The 20,594-nt window shown below is 44.3% G+C and overlaps 1 protein-coding gene across 14 annotated transcripts in view; it reads left to right on the forward strand.

Annotated features, from left to right (window-relative positions):
* The window catches only part of Rapgef6 (Rap guanine nucleotide exchange factor 6), a 168,375-nt gene extending 156,594 nt beyond the window's left edge, over window positions 1-11,781 (forward strand). For 7 of the 14 annotated variants that reach the window (XM_017597259.3, XM_006246278.4, XM_006246277.5 and 4 more), the window contains 4 exons: window positions 2,956-3,184; window positions 4,513-5,015; window positions 6,774-7,091; window positions 8,594-11,781. In XM_017597259.3, the coding sequence (XP_017452748.1) occupies window positions 2,956-3,184; window positions 4,513-5,015; window positions 6,774-7,091; window positions 8,594-8,619 (1,076 nt within the window). In that variant the 3' untranslated portion in view covers window positions 8,620-11,781. Of the gene's footprint in view, window positions 1-247; window positions 966-2,955; window positions 3,185-4,512; window positions 5,016-6,773; window positions 7,092-8,593 lie in introns of those variants that run through there. The other 7 variants (XM_006246279.4, XM_063268981.1, XM_006246280.4 and 4 more) reach the window with 4 other exon arrangements.
* Window positions 11,782-20,594: the final 8,813 nt, after the last annotated feature.

The following is a 20,594-nucleotide window of genomic DNA, read 5'->3' on the forward strand; positions in this document are numbered from 1 at the left end:
TCAGCATGCTCTGAGCAAGGTGATGTCTGTCCTCTTGTCTCGTAGTAACAGAGGTGTTTATGCTGTACAGTAGCTGTAGCTCCATAGTTTCTTGAGTTACTAAAAAAAACTTACTATAGTCCAGTTTTTTAGATATTGTCAAGATGATAAAATTTATAATGGTTGAAATGCTATGTAAACCAAGCTAATTGTGACTAGTTGAAAAGAATTAATTGACCATCCAGGGCTTCTGCATCTCTCCCTGCAGTTGGCAGCCTCCTATCTGATCACAGCATCCTGCTGCGTCTCTCGGGGCCTTCCTCACCCCCTCCCCGTGAGCCCAGCACCAAGATCAGTGGCCAGAGCGGCCCCGGAATAGGTGGGGTTTACTTGCAAAAGAAAATCCTTCAGATTACTGGGAGCACAGCCAAAAGAACAGACAGGACCAAGAAGTCCACTGAGGAGAATAGAGACAGGACAAGGTGTGAGGACACTCCCAGGAGAAGGATGACATCCCCGTTTAGAAGATTTAGGGAGAGAACGCTTTCAAGGGAGAGACTAGTCAACAACCAGAAAGAGGATGCACCTCACAATCAAGCTACAGACAGCTGTGAGAAAGTGAAGGATGTTGGAAGCAACATCACAGATGAGAGAGGGAATGCCATCTACGACTCGAGTAGCCAAAGCCACAGTACCGCGCTAAGCTGCTTCTGTACGCGGTTCAAGACTAAAAGGAGAAAGACTCTCTGACAAGTTCCTTATCTAATATTAGTGTTAAACTTGTTTTAAGTTATTCATGTAAATGTAGCTCGAACTCAGCCATCTGTCAAACATTGGGCAGACAATGTAGTAAGTACTATTAAGAATTTTATGCGTACTGTAGATCCTTTAACAGCAAAGAAATATTGATTTACTGTGTCTCACTTGTATATATGTTCTCTGACCACTGTGTTAAGTTAGTAAATTTTATCCACTTGTTTTCTGTACTTTGCTGTATTTTCTTCTGATAGCAGCTGAAACTGAGTGAAATTATCAGAGAAAGCTTCTTAGGAAGCTGTTTACCATCTTACTACCTCAACTGCTCCCACTCCTCACCCCCAAAAAACTGTAAGCCAAGAAATCAGTTACCCCAGCAGGTTCGGAATCATCTGGAAACTTTTAAGTAAAATTACCATGTCCCACCCCAGGTCTCATAAATTTGAATGGGTGCCAGATGTGTATGTAATTTAATAAATGTTCCAGGCAATTCTTAGTATCAGTTACCTTTGAGAAACCCTGGCGTAACAAACATAAGGATCAAACTGATGAAGAAAGCAGAGCAAGTCTGTTCAGTACAGTGACAAGGCAGTGGTCCTCTTTGGAAGAAGACGGTTAACTGGTTTGATTTTTTTTTTTTTCATTTGACATATTTATTGTCTTGGTCTTCTTAAAAACTGAATAATCATTTCATGGCACTGGAGACGCTGACAGTGAGCCCAAACTCAAGGCTGTGTGGTAAAACTCAGAAGCACTGACTTGTCTGTCTTACTGGGGTTTTGGCTCATAAGCCCCAGGGTAATTCACACATTTCTGGATCTTGATTTTTTTTTTTTTCTGTAAAATGATTAATGGCACCTCACAAAAATGTTGCTTCACGGCCATTTTTTCTTCAGTTAATTTATCACACATACCAAAATTCTTAAGGCCGAAGGAGACCCTAGCACTTAGCTCACTGTCTTCCTCTTTGTGTTACTGAGGGTCAGGAATGTACAAGAGCCTTCATTTCTTTAGTGATGTTTTGAAAATTAATCCAAAAGTCATGTGGCCTCACTCTGCCCTGTGAACAAGAAGGTATTGTTGCTTCTTAAAGAGCAGCTCCTTGTGGAACTGCTACAGCATTTTCTTTTATTTTGAAACCAAAGTGTGATTTCTTGCTCTTACAGACAGACCACCTTGTACATTTCGCCATCATGTTGTAGCTGTGGTTTTGGATCCCTCACCTTAACCCTCCCCTTTTATCCCTCTAAAACAGAGAGGTCTTCTGTAACCATGCACTGTGCTCAGCTATTTAATTCTTAACAAAATCAATTATGACCAAATCTAAAACAATTTGTTTAAAGAAACTGAAACAGGGCTAGGAAGACCTTTAGATGTGAGTACCTGAATCCCTACCACCTGCATCTAAGTAAAAATCCACTGTGCATTCTGTAACGCTAGCATGGGTCAGGGAGCTAGAGATGAGAGGGTGCCTGGGCTCTCTGGCCAGCCAGCTGATGGGTTACAGAGCCGGTGTCTTAAAAAAATAAGGTAGAGAGCAATCAAGGAAAACACCTTACATCAGCCTCTGACTTACACGTACCCACATGAACATATACATACACCACTAATGTGTGTGTACACACACACAAAAACAGAACTGGAGCTCTCACTGGTAGAGCCTTTACCCGACTTGTACAAGAATACCTGAATTGTATTCTCAGAATCACCACAAATAATTGATTGAAATAGTGGTCCTATATCTGGGGAAAGACTTAGGTAGAGTAATAGAATATCTGGGGTAAGTGTGTGCACTGTGAAAATTTCCAAGCACAGTTCTTTGAGCCCTCCTGTCGCTTCCACAGGGTGGGCCATGAGATATTTCATGTCAAAAAAGGGAATACAGAGTTAGAACGAGGTTGAAAAGTGTACTGTTGGCACGTGTTAATGTTTGTAATGTATTTATTGCTCGTGTTTTATTGGAACTGTGGAAGTATGTGAGTCTGGAACGGTAATAGTCGATTTTGACTTTTTTCTGCAATGTGGAGTTCTGTGGGTGTGTTGGTGAATGGCTGCTGTATGGGGAAAAGAGTGGAGAAGTTGCCATCCTCACCTCCTCAAGCATGAGTCTTCCTCACATTTCCTCCTGCTTTGTTTTCTGTCCTTTTATTTTTCTTGATCTCCCATGGCTGCCCCTGTCCTCTTATTTTGAAGTTTGATTGGTATTCTTCTCTCATTCAGGTTGTACACTCACACCATCAAGTAAATGTGACAACTTATCTGACTCCAGCCACAGTGAAATCTCCTCTCGGTCCAGCATTGTGAGCAATGGTTCTGTTGACTCCATGTCGGCAGCTGGACAGGATGAACGCTGTTCGGCCCACAGCCTAGCAGTTCCTGAGCCCACCGGGGCATGGGAAAAGACAGATCACCCTTCGGGGATCTCAGACCACAGTCAGCTTGCTCACGGGTAAACGTCCATGTCTGTGTTCCTATCTCAAAAGCAGAACCAGTGTGCAGCCTTCAGAGCCTGACTCGCACCCTCCCCCTGTAGCTTAGGTGTGTGGCATACTGTGTAGGAGTATGAGGCTGTGTTATGCACTTTGTGCGTGCCGAGTGTGCAAATACACACTACTTGAAAGGTGCACAGATACCCTTTTTTTATTGTTTAGATTTGGTTTTTGTTTCTTGAGACAGTTTCTCTGTGTACCCTGGCTGTCCTCAAACTCATAGAGATTCACCTGCCTCTGGCTACACTTCTGTCTCCAAGTGCTGAGATTAAAGGAATGTGCTGCAGCCATACCTGGTAGATACCCTTTTCTGTGTGTTCCTAAATTCTCTTTATTCAGGTTACTTTCTGCCATGTATCTCGTCGCTCACTAAGAACATCATGTGCTGCTGTTGTTACTAGAGACGTGACTCTTGGAGAAAGATTGTGTCACACAACAGACTTCCTGTCTAGCACAATACAGGAGCTAGGAGAGTAGGACCAGGCCTTCTTGGTCTTGATTCCCATGTCTAGCCTTTTGACAGTGAGACTATTTTGTTGTCCAACAAAAAAGAAAAGAAAAAAAACTGACATTCAAGAAAAGCACAGTTGGGGTTGGGGATTTAGCTCAGTGGTAGAGCGCTTGCCTAGCAAGCACAAGGCCCTGGGTTCGGTCCCCAGCTCCGAAAAAAAGAAAAAGGAAAAAAAAAAGAAAAGAAAAGCACAGTTGAGTCCATCCCTCCTTCAAAAACAAAAATATACAACAACAACAACAATAATAATAATAACTGCCTCACCATGTATTTATAAGCATATTTAATTATATGCTTACAGATTTTGTATTGTGGTATGTTTGTAACTATTCGTGCCAGCATGCATGCTGCAGGTTGAACAGAAAAGGAACCTTAACTATACAGAAACCATCTCTACTGCAGACTATACAGAAGAACTGTTGGCTCCATGGAGCCCATGTTTCAAATCCTTGCCGTAAATGCTGATATCTGTGTAGTAGGCACTTTGGGAAGGTGTTGCTGACTTCCTGGCATACTTAGCTAACTTCCAGTGTTTGTGAAAAAATAAAACGTGGCTCCTTAGCTCAGAAATGCTGGATTTTCCACATTGGGGAGCAGTGTACTTACAAAGGTATACTCTCCATTCACTTGAGATTTTTATTTAAAGTCAGTCAGGATTTCTTAGAGGAAGCATTGCCTGGCTTAGGACTCGGCTGTGTCCTGGTCTCTGTGCATGTGCTTAGGAGTCTCCAGTACACACCAGATTCCTCACTGCTCATCTGTTTTCCCCATGCTCAGGTGGATGCTGTCAAAGCCATCTCTTATCAAGGGCGTAGCCGTCTCGTCTTCTCTGAGCAGCGAAGAGATGTCTCAGGAGCATGTTGTGCTGGAGGCAGCTGACAGTGGTCGGGGCAGTTGGACATCCTGTTCCAGCAGCTCCCATGACAACTTCCAGAGCCTTCAGAATCAAAAGAGCTGGGACTTTCTGAACTCCTACAGACACACGCATCTAGGCGACCCTATTGCTGAAGTTGAGCCCCCTGACTGTGAGCCCTGCGCCTGTCCTAAAGGTTGCTCAAGAACTTGTAGCCAGTGCAAAGGCAGCCTAGAGACGAACCAGCTGAGGCAGAGTTGGGCCTCATCCAGCTCACTGTCTGACACGTGGGAACCAAACTACGGGACAGTCAAGCGGAGGGTTTTGGAAAGTACACCAGCAGAGGCACCTGATGGCTTGGAGCCCAGGGATACCAGTGACCCCGTTTATAAAACTGTCACTTCCAGTACAGACAAGGGCTTGATTGGTGAGTGCAGGTTTGTTTGTATCACTGATGTTGAGGCATTATTTGCTCCCTGCCCTAAAAAACGATATTGCGCTATCTTTACCAGATCTTACTATTTTCCTACTTGACTATTCTTCTGCCTTCGACAATTCGTGGCTCCTCTGGAGCTTTACTTTTCCTCTGCCATGCATGTCTTTGTACTTGTGTACAAAGCAAGAAGCGAATTGACAGTGATCTTAACTGAAAACACACGTATCTGTCAGATACACATGGGACACACAGACACACAGGTAAAGCCTCCATGAAGCCTTTTCTAAAGTTCCAGAGGAGATACGCAAGCCGTTAGGAGTATGAGCAGGGGAAGAAAAGACTGTTGTATTGTCTCTAAGTTGTTGGGACCACACTTGCTGTGTATCTGTGACAGAAATAACAGGTCTGAGACACTGAGCCGGCTCAGTGATACAGCAGGTCTTAGCTCCACAGGCCCTGCTCTCACTCCCAGGCGTTTCTGTGTACCTACCCTGGCGTGCACTACCGGATGTCAGCTGATTTGAAGGTTGCTGTCTAGTAAGCTTTTGCAGTATATTTAGTCATGAAATTGTTTATTCCCTGAATTACATGAATACTTTCACACAATATCCCTTTCTTCTTACATGAAATGACCATCAAATGTACTAATCTTATAATATCTTGGCTTTGATTAGGATTTTTTCAGGATTCTAGGAATATATAAGCATAGCTCCCTCTAAGTGTTAATTTTAATATCTTTCACTTCTCGGTGATATGGGTAAACCCTCCTTCATTTTTCTCTTCTCTTGACAACTTTTCCATACTTAGTCATGTCTGTTTGTCATGATGAAAGTAGAAGGCTGTTCTAGCCTTGACATTACATCACTTGTAGAAGACTAGAAATTCACAAGGATTGTTGTGATGGTGGGATGTGGATGTGATAAGGATTTAATACTCCTTACAGCCATTCTGCTCATGTGTTGGCAGTCTTCTTAAATGTTCTTTGTGTAATCAGCAGATAGTTGAGTGGGCTTCACTGCTTTCTTCCTTGTTCTGAGGCTTTTTGAAGCTGTGTGCCATGCCAGCAAGGGCTTATTACACACTTGACAAAAAGAAAAGTTACCATTGTTCTTAAGGTCACATTTTCTAAGCTTCATGGGTTTTCTACACTTTAATCAGAAAACAGGAGTTAGAATAAGATCCTAGCCAAGGGAGATGCACACCTTTAATCTCAGCACCCAGAGGCAGAGGCGGCAGATCTCTGTGACTTCCAGCCAAGCCAGAGCCGTGTAGAGACCCTTTCTCAAAAATACGATCCACAAAGAGTTAGTTCATCTGAACTGGGAAAGCTCATTGTTTGCTTGCCTGGACTGAGAATGTGTCCACCCTGAGCACCAGAAGACAGTCTCTGTGGTTCAGAGTAGCTGCTTTGCAGCCAACAGAAGTGTGCTTGTGACTCTTGTCTTCGAGCTGTGGGCTTGATTGAGCTGTTGGGTGCCTGCGAGGGCTGTACCTGGAAGAGCTGTCCTGTCACTGTTCTCCAGGTTCATGTAGCTGCCTGTGTGCGGAGTTTCCTTACAGTATCCAGCAGGTTTAGATATTAGTGTCTGTAGGAACATTTTTAGTTTGCTATCATTGTATTTAAATGTATTCATTTTGCCTGTTTTTTTAAGTTATATTTTTGCCATTGTGATGTTCAGTGTGGGTTTTCTTTCCTTTGTTTCTTACGTTTTTCCATTAACATTTCCACTGCTTATTTTTTCACCCCAGTGTACTGTGTCACCTCACCCAAGAAAGGTGATAGGCATAGGGAGCCACCTCCCACTCCTCCAGGATATCTGGGAATTTCCTTAGCGGACCTAAAGGAAGGATCCCACCCGCACCTAAAACCTCCAGACTATAGTGTGGCAGTACAAAGATCAAAGATGATGCTTCTTAACAGCCTGTCTAGACTGCCGCCAGCTCCTCCCAGTAGCCACACCTCGGCCTGGGTTCCCTCGAAGATCGGATCCCAGCCTCAAAGGCATAGCTTGCAGCCGTCCCATCCCAAACTAGCAGATGTGGCTGATGCAGATAGCGAAGCAGATGGTACGTTGACAAACTGTCTCGATGGCTCTTAAGTGGATTGTGGAGCATAAAAGGGTCTTTTCTCTGGTGTCTGTGATAATCTAATATTTTTTAATCTCTTTAAATTTTTTTTTAACTACGATCTAGAAATATAGCTCAGTGATAGAGTGACTAGCACAAATGAGATCCTGGGTTCAATCTCCAGCACTACTAAAATGTGTTTATTGTTCTATTGTTCCATCAAGAGCACTTGTGCAAGCCTGGCAGCCTGAGTTCTGGCCTCACACCACACAAGGAGACACCAACACCACAAAATGAACTACTCCCTGGCCTACGCACGCACGCACGCACGCATTCCTGCTGTCTCCATTGGCCACTGCTCTGATGTCAGCTCAAATGGAGTATCTTTAGTATCTTTGCTAATGAAACTGTAGGAGTTGAAGTAGGAGAATTCCGAGAGAAGATACTTGATGTCTGCTGAGTAAAGCTTTATAAAAAGATGGTTGTCTAAAGACTCTCTTGGCTTAGCTCCTTTGACAAGCAAGTCTCCTAATGAACTTTGTAACTGTCGCAAAAGTTTAAAAAGTAATGTCTACATGAAAAATAGATGTTTTATCCTTCTAAACAGTATAGTAGTAAAATGAAACATTAAAACCCTCTGGGTAGATGGCTCCGATCAGGGCAGAATTTAGAGTTCCGTATAAAAACTGGGAAGTAGAGTGGCCATAATCCCAGCACTAGGGAGGTAGAGACAGGATCACCAGAGCAAGCTAGCTGTGTAGACTAGTCAGATCAACAAGCTTAGGACCCCCCATCGATGGTGCATGGGTATAGGGAGTAAGTAAAATAGACAGTGATCCATGCATTAAGACATCAGAGGTCGGGGTTGGGGATTTAGCTCAGTGGTAGAGTGCTTGCCTAGGAACCGCAAGGCCCTGGGTTCGGTCTCCAGGTCTCCAGCTCCGAAAAAAAAAGACATCAGAGGTCACCCTCTAGTCTCCATACACATGGACACATACTTGTACACACATGCAGTTATACACATGTTAACACACCAGTATACACATATGTACACATACACACACACCAGCACACATACGTACACATGCATGCGAGCACACGCACCAAAAAAAAAAAAAAAAAAAAAAATGAAACTACAGGGACCAGCAAGATGGCTCAGGAGGTAAAGGCACTTTCTGTCAAGCCTGATGACCTGTGTTTTATCCCCAGAAGAAGAGAAGCAGCAATTCTGCAAATTGTCCTCTGACACTTCACGCATGCACAGTGGCATTTATGTACACACACATACACAAAAAATAAGTGTAAAGGAATTTTAATTTTGAAATTTCCAGCTTTTTATTAGCCTTCAGTGTTACAGTCAAGCCTGGGCCTTGATGGGATATCTACCAAGATTTGTTGAGATAGAGAAAGCTTCTTCTTAAGTAGCGGATAACCTGTCTGTTGTTGTTTGATCTACATTAACAGATAGATGTGCTGGCTAATTGTGTCTTCATCATTTTCAGAGAATGAGCAGGTGTCAGCAGTCTAGCCTTTGGACGGCGCCTTGGAGACCACTGGAAGTCAGGACCATGGACAAGAGCCCGTGGGTCTGCAGGCCAAGGCCAACAGCTCACTGCTGCCACTGATGCTGAGATCTCCACACTGGGCTCTGAGGATGGACTCTTCTGAGTCGTGCTTCCTTTTGTTATGTCCTGCAGGTGCAGTTTCCTGATCTGGGTGTTGCACCTGATCTCAGCCTAAACTTTGCACATCACTCCTGCCTTGGGACCACGTTGAAGCTCAGAATTGTCCCCTGTATATCACTATAAGTTTTTTCCTTTCGAGAGTCGTTTTAAAGATAGTGGTATTATTATTATTATTTCCAAGCCATAGCTTGGGCTAAAAGGACACATTGAAAATGTCTGCCAATACCAAGGATAGTCTTGTGTGTTTGAAAAGTAACTTATTATTTGAAGTATTGTGGTTTTGTTTGTATTCAAAAGCTCTTGTTAGCGGTTATTTGTCTTAGTCTATAAAGCTGTGTGTGGTCTGAGCAGCAGGTACGGAGATGTGGCACCATGGTAGCAGGCACTCAGGTGGGAACTGGACCCCTATACAGGTGTAGTGCAGGCAGGCAGCTCGTCATGATGGCTACAGCAGCCACAGGGTCTTAGCAATCTTTCGGAAAGGAGAGCAGAGTGGGAGTAGGAAGGGAGAACTCTAATTTCCAAAGAAGGAAAGAACATCATGTTGCATCCAATTATGAGGATACTACAAACCCACTGGCAATGGCTTCTAAAGAGTTTTCTTTCTATAGAAACCCTAAGCTAACATTTCACAAGTGTGGAAATCCTAGTTTAAAAGAAATATTGTAGGAGCTGGAGAGATGGCTCAGTGGTTAAGAGACGTCTGCAGAGGGCCCAGTTTAATTCCAGCACTCACATGTTGGCTCACAACTGCCTGAAATTCCAGATCCAGGGGATCGACACCCTCGTCTGACCTCCACAGGCACTGCATGCATGTGGCACATAGACATACATGCAGTCAGAGTAACCCTATACATAAAAAAATAGTAAAAAAGAGAAATACTTTTTAAAGTATCATGGAAGCAATGGTGAAGGTGTCCTTGGCTTGTGCTGTGGCTTGCAGCACACAGTCACATGTGCAATCATTGAACTTGAGCTTTGAGCCCTCCAAAGAGCTCAGTATAAGAGGGAGAGAGACACTAGAACACTGGAGGAGACATCCATCCTGGAAAGGACATCCGTGTGACCTCCTAGACATGGCACTCTTAAGTATATAACTCAAATTCATTGACTGCTTACTAAATTAAGTGGACTTTTCACTTTTTTACAAATTAAGTATAACATTTTGTATATATATTTAAACGTTTTGATTTGCTTCTTAATGTAAAGGCAAGTAAGATTTCATAAACTTCTGTAATTACAAAAAAAGCCAAAGCCATTGACAGTGCACTGACCGTGACAGCTTTGCTCCAGAGCAGTCATGTGACCAACCGCCTTTTCAAGTTTGTACTTTCCCCTTGCTCTCTCTTCCTGTTTTTCTGCCCAGTCACTTGTCAGAACAGTTCCAAATGTAACAGTATTATGTCTTCCCACAGAATGCCTGTCTCTAGGAAACATAATGGCTGAGGAATTCCCCTGGAGAAACATTAACCCAAAAGCCTTAGACATGAGCCCAGGTGCCCTGCAGTGCAGTGCAGTGAGGCACGGCCTCGCTGACCCTTTAAGTGCAAGGCAGCCTGAGTGTTCGCTGCAGCTTGACAGCCATGCTTAACTGATCTGGCCTATGAACTGTGCTGTTTTCTGATTGTGAATCTTTTTATTCACCTATTTGCAGATTGTTTTCACGTCCAAAACAAAAGAAATATTTTTGCTATATCCACCTTTTTAATCCAAGTTTGGGTACTCATTGTCACCATTTTCTATCCATTGCTCCAGAAAAATGTGCTCTTTGCACAGCTTCTGTTTATCCACCAGGTCTTCAAACAGATGGACCCTTGCCTGCCTTGGTCCTTAAAGCTATAAATGTCTTGCACAGAGAGTTAAGGTCTGTGGCTCTGAACCTGCATTGTGTAGCTGCCTTGGTTTTAATCGAGCTTTATCTGTGAGTGCTCACCAACTGATCATATTGATCAGAATAAAAACCAAATGCTTTGTAGTTTGATGTAGATGAGTCCCTGAAAAAAATCATGTCTGCCCTTTTTTTACTTTGTCATGTGACTAGAGCAAGGGAAGCCTTAAAGCCCATGCTTGCTCCAGTCTCAAGCCCCCATTTGTCCTTGTTCTAAGTGTGCAACGTTACTAAAACGACAGTGCGCAGCACCTGCCACGACTGTCAGAGCAGGAGACTGTTAGTGCAGAGTTTTGCCAAATAATAAATTTCAACAAAATCTCATAGTAAACCATTTACATTTAGAGATGAGTGATTCCGGCACTGCTTACAGCAAGATTACTTGTGGTCACCAGACCTGATTTCCTCTAATTGATGTCTTTATAAATGACCTTTGGGGAGAAAAATCCTTCAGAGCGTATTCTCGAGGGTGACGTGTTGATTACCTCCATGATCTCTGCCAAGCTGGGACAGCAGCAGTGACCATAGGACACAATTATATACGTGTAATACGTGATTGTAGGACTACAAAGAAAGGAAAAGGGAAAAAGTTTTCCTTAAAATTTTAAACCGTGATTATTTGGACTTAAAGGACTCGTAGGCAGTGAGTGTGCCCCGGTGGCATCTGTCGCATGCTATGAAGGGGGAGGGGTCATCCGAGATGAATCAGGTACATTCTCAAGTCAAAACTTGAGCCCCAATCATCTTTAGCTTTTGTGTTGTTTAAAAGGTCTCTTTATTTTTATTGTACAGAATGAATGCAGTTGAACTTGATAGATGTTTTAAAATCGAAATGTGAGTTTATCAAAAACAAAAGCAAAATTGCACAGTTGCTATGATCAAGTGACAATTATCTGCACAATTCAATGATTGTAAGGCATCCTGTCACAAGCAATGTTGTCTCCTAGTTTTTGATGCCTCTTAAACTTATGTCTTTTAGAAAGACAGTGCCTCTGTATGCTTTGTATTTTTACTGAGTGTAAATACTTGTTATATTTTGGTTAAAAAATGTAAGGGTATCATTTATTACCACATCTCCTAATACATCAGAACCAATAAAGAACATGTATTAACTGTGTGCTTCCTTCCCAAGTCTATAGAACCCATGGAACAGCTAACCAGGTCCCTTCAAAGGAGTGTTCAGGCTTCGGGGTGGCTCATCAGGAGACTACTTGCCTCCCTAACATGCATGAAGCCCTGGATTTGATTTCTTGAACCACAAAAAGTGTATATTTCAACACATAGCTACAACCACAGCCCTGGGGGTGGTGGAGGCAAGAGGACCAGGATTTCAAAGTCACCTTCCACTAAATGGATAGTGTGAAGCCAGCCTAGAACACCCTAACTAAACTTGGCATTCCAATTTGGGGCCTGTGTCACCTTACAAGTCACCAGAGAAATCAGGAGTCTTCTGTTACTATCAACCATATCTGTGAACCTGATGAAATTTAAAGATGGCGTTTATTGTTACAAATGAAGTAAACCCCATTGAACTCACTTTCTACAGAAATATTCATGGGCAACTGTCAACGGTTGTTACAGATGCTGTTGGGCCCTAAAGAACTTGTCAGCCTCATTCATACAGAGCATCATCTCAAGAATTGTCCCAAATGAAAACACGGCCCCTTTTTATTGGAGAATGAGCTTTGCCGAAACTTTGCTCACATCAAGGCCATCAGAGCTACAGTGTAGACTGGAACCTGTTGGGAAATCTAAGACACATGTGCTGTGACAGAGCAGTGGACAGACCCTACATAGTCCAGTGAGTAGAGAAAGCAGGGCATGCACTGTGTGCGGATCCTTGGCAACCAATGAGCCTGTGCAGTCTCTCTACCCAGCCTTAGTTGGTACGCTGGTGGCCATTTCTTTTCTCCCAGTAAAGTTCTCCCAGTCCCTTCTATATATGTGGGTTTCCTCATGTGGGAACTAACACCTGTAGGCTCCAGATTCCCATCCCAACACAAGGTTTTCCCAACCCTTTGCTCTAGGTAAGAATGGGCAGACAGTTTCAAAAGGACTCTGTATGTTGCAGTCTTTGGGAAACAAGTCTGTTTTCCCCTTGAGTTCGGGCTTTTAGAACTCAGAACTAACCACGTTTATTGTCACCTAAATACCTTGTAATCTGTTAGCAGGTCTAGTAAACAAAATTTATGTAATTGGGTTCCTGTTGCTTTGGGTGTAGCCCATAGCACACCTTGAGAACCCACTAAACTTCATCTCTAGAAGCCTGTGAAGAGAGAAGAGCCAGCCATCCGAAGGGCGGCCTCGGCCTGTCCCTCACTCATGGTATGCAGGTAAGGGTGTACATCTGTCAAGGTATGCAGGTAAGGGTGTAGTACATCTGATGCAGGTGGGCAGTACAACTCATGTTTGCCCTTCAGGATGCTGCTTCATGGAGTCTCCTTTGTCCTGACACTGGATTCCTGGGGATGTCGCTGCTTGCTCAGAGGCTCAAATCCTCATGGTGCTCATTTTCAGTCTCTTATTTGCCAGTGTGTCTAGTGCAATGTTGGGACTGGTCACACTGGGTTCCTTTTGTTTGAGTAGGCTTGCCTGCAGGAGCAGGAACTGCTTGACATTATTGAAGAGAGCATCTGTCCCAACTGAGCAGGCCTCCGTATTGTCCTCACAGTTTAAATCCTACAGCTACCCCAGCCTCTGATGGAAGCTTAACCTTCCCCAGTTGAGTGAAGATGTGGAAATGGAAAGGACACAGTCCATCCAATAGGAAACACTTCCCACACCTCAGAGTAAATGCTAGATGAGCCCAGACCACGGATCAAAATGGAGTGTTTGTCTACTGAAGCTACCAGCAAAGTCAGGCACAGTGGCATACACTTGTAGTCAGGAGCGTGAGCCCCATAGAACAAAACAGCATTTTCTTGCATTAGGCTTGGGGAGTAAGAACATTGGCCATCTGTCCTGACGATCTGAGTGCAGTCTTTGAACCCACACAGTGAGAAGGGAGAACTGGGTGCCACAAGCTGTCCTCACATCCATGTATTATGGCACATGCATGCACACGACAGATGGAATTTTTAAGATTTACTCTTGAAATGGTCTCAACCGTGTGGTCCTATCATGGAGTTCATTGTATAGACAGGTCTGGCCTCCAGCTCACAGAGATTCATCTGCCTCTGCCTCCCAGTTGCCACCACCTATCAGTTTAACAGCACACGTAAAAGGAAACTGGTAGCTTTTAGATAGATACATTAGACAAAATTAATGTCTCAGTAATAACTGCAATTAGTAAGTTAACAATTCAGAATAGTAATAGTAAGCTAAACTAAAATTAATAGCAGCATAAACTAATTAGGTGATGTGCCCAAAATGGATACAGTTCGGCTCTTTGAAAATATTTGGTGAGAATGTAAGGTGAGGAATAACCCTGGTTAGCAACAAGAAGGGACCATAATTGTGGTCTTCACAGTATTATGCTTGTGAGTTGCTGTTAAGGAGAGCTCCCCAGAACCATGAAAGGAAAATGGAAGAGCCACGGTTTTAGCTGGTAAGAGTGACTGATCCTGGTGGGAGAAGACCTGCCGACCACCATACCAGAAGGTACAGGCAGAGAGATGAGAAGCCCACCATCGTTCCCTGCATCATGAGCTTAAGGCTAACCTGGCAATGAAAAGGAGTGGGGGTTGGGCAGTTGAACCTGTCAAAAGCTTTTCAAAACAATTACAGACTTGGACTACTGCTCTGGTAAGTCATGCATGGGCGGAATCTATTGAAATTTGGGGTTTTTAAAAGAATGGTTGAGTGAAGCATGCTGAAGAACATATTTGATTCCACCACTCAGCTATCAGAGAGGTAGATCTCTTGTGAGTTCCAGACAGTTCTGGTCTACATAGAGTTTCAGGACAGTCAAAGCTACAGTCTCAAAAAGGAAAAAAAAAAGGATAGACTTGACAGTATTTGAAGGCATAGGTAATGTCTCTAAACACAAAGGCTGGGAAGTAGGGAGATACTTGGGTTCACAGACCTCCAGTGGAGACTGGTAAAGTGTAGACCAAAAAGGCAATCATGACCTGCAGACCGAACAACTGAATCCACATAAAGGCAGGAGCAGAGACCTAGCTCTCCAGAGTTGTGTCTGTATGCATGTGCCCACATAGGCGTCAACACACCCGCCAGAGCCATTTTTAAACTTAAGCATTTCTTAAACAGTACAGGGTCAGGTTTGAGGTCGAGCTCTCTTCAGTTTGGATTAGGGCACTTGGAGACTGGGAGTGAATGTAGTAATTCAGCCAGTCTTACAATGTGGGCTTCTGCTTTGAGTCTTTGCAACCTGAGTTCTTTGGGGGTTGGAGAGAAGACTCTCTCCCAGGGCAAAGTTAAGAACCTTTTAGAGTCAGCCACGTGGTTGTGGGACACATCTTTAATCCCAGCATTGGAAGGCAGAGGGAGACTGATCTCTGAGTTTGAGGCCAACTTGCTCCACAGAGTGAATTCTAGGACAACCAAGACTACATAGAAAAACCCTGCCTTGGGGAAGAAAAAAAAACTAACAGAGACACCAGGTGGCGCCATGCTACAACATGACCGGGTTTTCTTTTTTTCTTTTTTCTTTTTTTTTTTTTAATTTATTATATATAAGTCCACTGTAGCTGTCTTCAGACACACCAGAAGAGGGCATCGAATCCCATTACAGATGGTTGTGAGCCACCACGTGGTCGCTGGGGTTTGAACTCAGGACCTCTGGAAGAACAGTCAAGGCTCTTAACCACTGAGCCATCTCCCCAGCCTGTGACCTAGTTGGCTTAGTTTTAAGACAGGTAAGCCCAGCATACGGATGGCTCTCACCTCCCACCTTCCCTCCACCCCTACCCACTCCCCTCACAAATCTCTCTAATTCATTTCTTGTTTAGAGACCCATTGGCTCCATGTATGTATCCATGGGTGTGAAGCTGCCTTTTGGAGCCTGGTGGGCTCAGTACAACTTGAGTACCACTAAAGACAGTAGTTCTCACTCGTAGAGTCAGTCTATGTATTGGCAATAGTTCTGAGGTGGAAGGTCCTGTGAGCCCCACACCTCCCTGGCCGTCTGTTCACAGTCTGGTCTCCTGTGGCCAGCACAGATGTCCACAGTTGTCCCGAGCTGTGATTTTGCCACATGGTACATTGTATGGTATCATTCCGTGGTACATTGTAGCCCTTCACCTGTCATCTGACTCAACACCCTCTTCCACGGTGTGCTCTAAGCATTAAGGGTGGGGGTGAAGTGACTTGCTCAGGGCTGAGCCCACAACTGTCCCTCATTCTCTGCGTGCTATGAGGAAAGGCCTCTGATGAAAAATGAAGGCTACTCTGTCTACAGGTATAAGCATGGGTGTTTGAAGGCAGTGTGTTGCTGTGTCCATTTAGTTAACCATCAGAAATACTATTCCTGCATGGGCCTATTACGTCCTCAGACCTAGATTTTCAGCCAAGCTTAGAGTACCAGCCCCTGTCCCCTGAGAAGTGGGCCTTGAATCCTTTCAGAGGTTACAGTAGCTAGAAAACGGGGACAGCCTACCTGCCCAACAGCTAGTGAGTGGGTAGCAAGGCTGCAGTACGTCATACATCCTCGTACTTCAGCTGTGCAGGAAGTAAAATTTACTGGAAATGGACAGAATTGGAAACAAGTGAGGTAGGGATGTAGCTCAGGGGTAGAGAGTTTGCATAGCATAACCAAAGCCCTGGATTTAATCCTCAGCGCCACCAATAGACAGTGAAATAACCCAGACCCAAAGACATGCGGCCCGTAGCTTCAGGTCTTCAGTATGCGCCATGGAAAGTGGGGTACCGGTGTGAGTCAGGAAATGAGGGCAGGGAACCTAAGGGAGGAGGGAGAGCAGACCCTAAAATACTGTGCATGGAGAGGACTGACCAGCAGAGAGGGAAGAAGCCAGCTAGACAGTGAGGTGGGAGCTGAGTGTGAAAGCCCATGCTTTAATCCCAGCACTCGGAAGGCAGAGGTAGCTGGATCTCAATTTGAGGCCAGCCTGGTCCACATAGAGAAACCCTCCCTGTCTTGGAAAAGAAAACCTGTGTAACAGCAGCTTGTCTGTGAGTGGTGGCTAACAAACGCCATCTTGGGGTCAGAAGTTCCCTGGGAATTACAAGCAATCGTGAGCAGGCCGGCGTGCTGACAAACATCTGTCCTCTGCAAGAGCAGTAATCACTTCTTGTTTTGTTTGTTTGAAAATAAGGCCTCACTATGTAGCCCTGGCTAGCCTGGAACTCACTATGGCTGGAACTCATGGAGATAGACCTGCGTCTGCCTCTGCCTCCTTTTTTAAAATTTTTTTATATTTATTAACTTGAGTATTTCTTATTTACATTTCGATTGTTATTCCCCTTCCCGGTTTCCAGGCCAACATCCCCTTAACCCCTCCCCCTCACCTGCCTCTGCCTCCTTAAAGGTGTGTGCCACCTCCCCCAGCAGCGATCATCCCTTAACCACTGAACTAGCTCTCTGGCCCTGGAAAAAAAATCCCTCATTTCAAACTAGATTAATGTGTCTTCTTTATGGCCCACGCTTCTACGTGAATATTTTCCTAGTCCTTTCATATATGATGCTCAGAGCACGTGTGTGTAGTGTGGTGCCAGGTCTATATCTGCAGCTCCCATAGTTTTTCACGGTTACTGAAAAGCCACTTTCTTCCCACCACACAGCAGTTATCTTTGCTGTTAAGTCAAGAATATGACTGTGTTTCTTGTTGTGTCTCTTAAGTCTGCTGTGACTGTGTGGTCTGTCTTCACTCCCAGAACCACTCTGCCTCATGCTGTAGTGCTGTGGCTGTGTTGCGTAGGGTAGACTGTCCCTGTGTGACTGGAGAAGGCCTGCCTCTCAGCCTACACTAATGCTGCAGTCCGTCAGCATGACAGGCAGTCTTCGCACGCATAACTCTGGATGGCTTTAATTCTTCTTTTTATTGGTTCTTTTTCTTTCTTCTCTGTTCTAAATAGGCCAGCCTCGGACTCATCACCCCTGTGCATCAGCCCCCCAAATGGAAGATGATGTCTTTTTTTCTGTGTCTGGCTCATGGCCTTATTCTTCATGCGAAGGTTTTTATTTATTTTTAAGTAAGTGGATGCTTTTGCCTGTAGGAATATCTGTGTGCCGGTGTGTGTCTGATGCCTTTAGATGCCAGAAACAGGCACTGGATCCCCTGGACTTGAAGTTACAGACAGTCGTGAGTCACCTTAAGGGTGCTGAAATTGAACTCAAGTCCTCTTCAAGAATAGCAAATATTCTTAACTTCTGAACCATTTCTCCAACCTTTGTGTAACACACTGCGTAAGAGTTTGCTCCATGCCTTCACTTTGAAAAGTAGCTTTTGTGTTTTCAATGTTTAATTATTTAGTCTTGACAAATAGAAAACAAAATGGGTCTTTAATGTTGATATGGCATCTGACAGCCTTGCTTCTGCCAATACTAATTTAGACCTGTGTCTGGGGGTTGGGGATTTAGCTCAGTGGTAGAGCGCTTGCCTAGCAAGCGCAAGGCCCTGGGTTCGATCCTCAGCTCCAAAAGGAAAAAGAAAAAAGACCTGTGTCTGCCTTCTTGTTGTATAGACTTTCTTTTTTTCTTCACGACAATATAATGCTAAGAAATGATAGGGCCAGGCAGGCATGGTGGTGTATGCCTTTAATCCTAGAACTCGAGGTGAGGCTACCCGAACTCCAGGCCAGCTGGGCCAAAAAGAAAGAAAGGGAGAAAAGGAGATGGGGAGGACAATCAATACAGAACCTGCATTTGCCAAAGTGTGTGTGTGTGTGTGTGTGCATGTATATGTTTTTATGTACACACACACACACTTTTTCCTCAGAAAGGCCCTTCTGTTCCAGCTTTCTCTCTACCCTTGGCTTTACTAGCTGCTGAGCTCTGTCAATGCCTCCCCTCTGTCTGTCGAGATAGCTGGATTTCTCCTGTATCCTGTTGTATCACCTAGTTAATACTACAGATCAGCACAAACTTGGTAGCCTGAGCTACATTCTCTGCGCTTCTCTATGGGTCAGAAATCCAGAGGCTCGAGCTGCTGTGCGTCTCTGCTGCTCTGTGGCTGAAGACCATAGAGGTGAGGACTGCAAACATTCCAAGGTCATTCCAAGGTCGTGGCTGCAAGCCCGTTACTCTGAAGCTGTCAGTAGGCATGGGCCTCACCCCTTCCCAGTCAGGCTGCCCTACTGTCCGTATGTCAGAGGCCAGTTGTAGGGACAGAGACCTGGAGGTAAGCCTGCTGAGCTGTGTGGCTGCAGACTGGTTATAGCTGGGGTTGCAAGCTTGCCAGATCCCGTGAGACGGAAACTTCCATGGTTCCCTGTGTTGGGCTGGTGGCTGTGCTGTGCTAGAAGCACCTGCTTCCGACCATCAGGAAGTGGAAATAAAGCAGGAGAAACTTGATAAAATACAGTTGATGTGCTAAAGCAGTGCTCCTCACCCTCCCTAATGCTACTCTCTAGTTCAGTTCCTCGTGTTGTGACTCCTAACCATAGAAGTACTTCATTGCTATTTCATAACTAATTTAACTACTCTTAGGAACCATATGCATCTGATATGCATGCAGGATATTTGCTATGTGACCCCCCCCCCCAGTGGGAGGTTTACTTTTTTTTTTTTTCTTTTTTTCGGAGCTGGGGACCGAACCCAGGACCTTGCGCTCGCTAGGCAAGCGCTCGGGAGGTTTACTTTTAAGAAACAAATACCTTAGCCTAGTGTGGTGGCACACTCCTTTAATCCCAGCACTTGGGAGGCAGAGGCAGGTGGATCTCTGTGAGTTGGAGGCCAGCCTGTTTTACATACTGAGTTCCAGGACAGCCGGGGCTACACAGAGAAACTCTTGAAAAACAAAAAAATAAAAATAAAAACTTGCTTAGAAAATAAATAGTAACATACACAAAGTTGAACATACTGTGCTAACTGTTGGGGTCTGGAAATCACTACACAAACCACTCAGACGTTGATCTTAGTCAAATAGGAATAGTTTATTGAACACCACACCCCAAGACTGATCAGGGCCACATGTCAGACTTTGGAACTGACTGATGTGTCAAGATTGTATATGGCTTTTAAAAATATCTGTGCCAAATTATTTCACCAGGCAGGATTTAGGGTAAGAGGTTTCCTTAGGAACATGTCCTTGTTGTATAGCTAACATTCATGTCTTAATGTGTCAACCAGGATGGGACTTGTATAACACTTATGTCTTAACTTGTCAACTAGGGTGTCAGTTACCCACAGACAGTCTCTTACTACAGTACAATGCCAGTTCCTAGAGAGATCTTAGGAACTTAAACTTTACCCTACTCAAAATGGAAGTCTTACTCCAAATAGTTTCTTATATTGGTGCAGGCGTCTCTCTTATGTTGGGGTCCATCCCAGGGGTAGCTTAGAAAGGCAAATACCATAAAAGCTCATACACAGGTGTGGGTAGTGCTGCTCAGTGGTTGGTTCAGGTCCAAGCTCATTGTGGCTCACTGTACAAAGCAGTTCTGACTTCTGTTGTTCTGTTGTGATTTGTTTCCAAGAACAAGAAGGCACAGAACAGCCTAGTAACGGCATATGAGAAAGCTGCTCTATGCCATTAGTAACAGCACAAGATGGCAGGCTAGCCAGGTAACAGTAACCTAGGCCTTAACTCTAACCATGCTGTTTAGAAACTATAGAAACTCTGTACCACAGCTGAGACTAAGGATTGCTGAGGAAGTTTCTGTTAATGTTTATTCACTGACTTCCAATTGGGCTCCATTCCCATAGCAAGGGACAACCCTGACTTACAATCACCCACGAGGCCCATCCCCATAGCAAGTAATATGGCCATAAAGGGTGGTGCAGTGTCACAACAGTCATTAAATCTTGATCGGCCATTTTGTCTCATGTGCTATATCATCAGGAAAAGTATA

This window comes from Rattus norvegicus, chromosome 10 (assembly GCF_036323735.1).
Source record: "Rattus norvegicus strain BN/NHsdMcwi chromosome 10, GRCr8, whole genome shotgun sequence".
Lineage (NCBI taxonomy): Eukaryota > Metazoa > Chordata > Mammalia > Rodentia > Muridae > Rattus > Rattus norvegicus.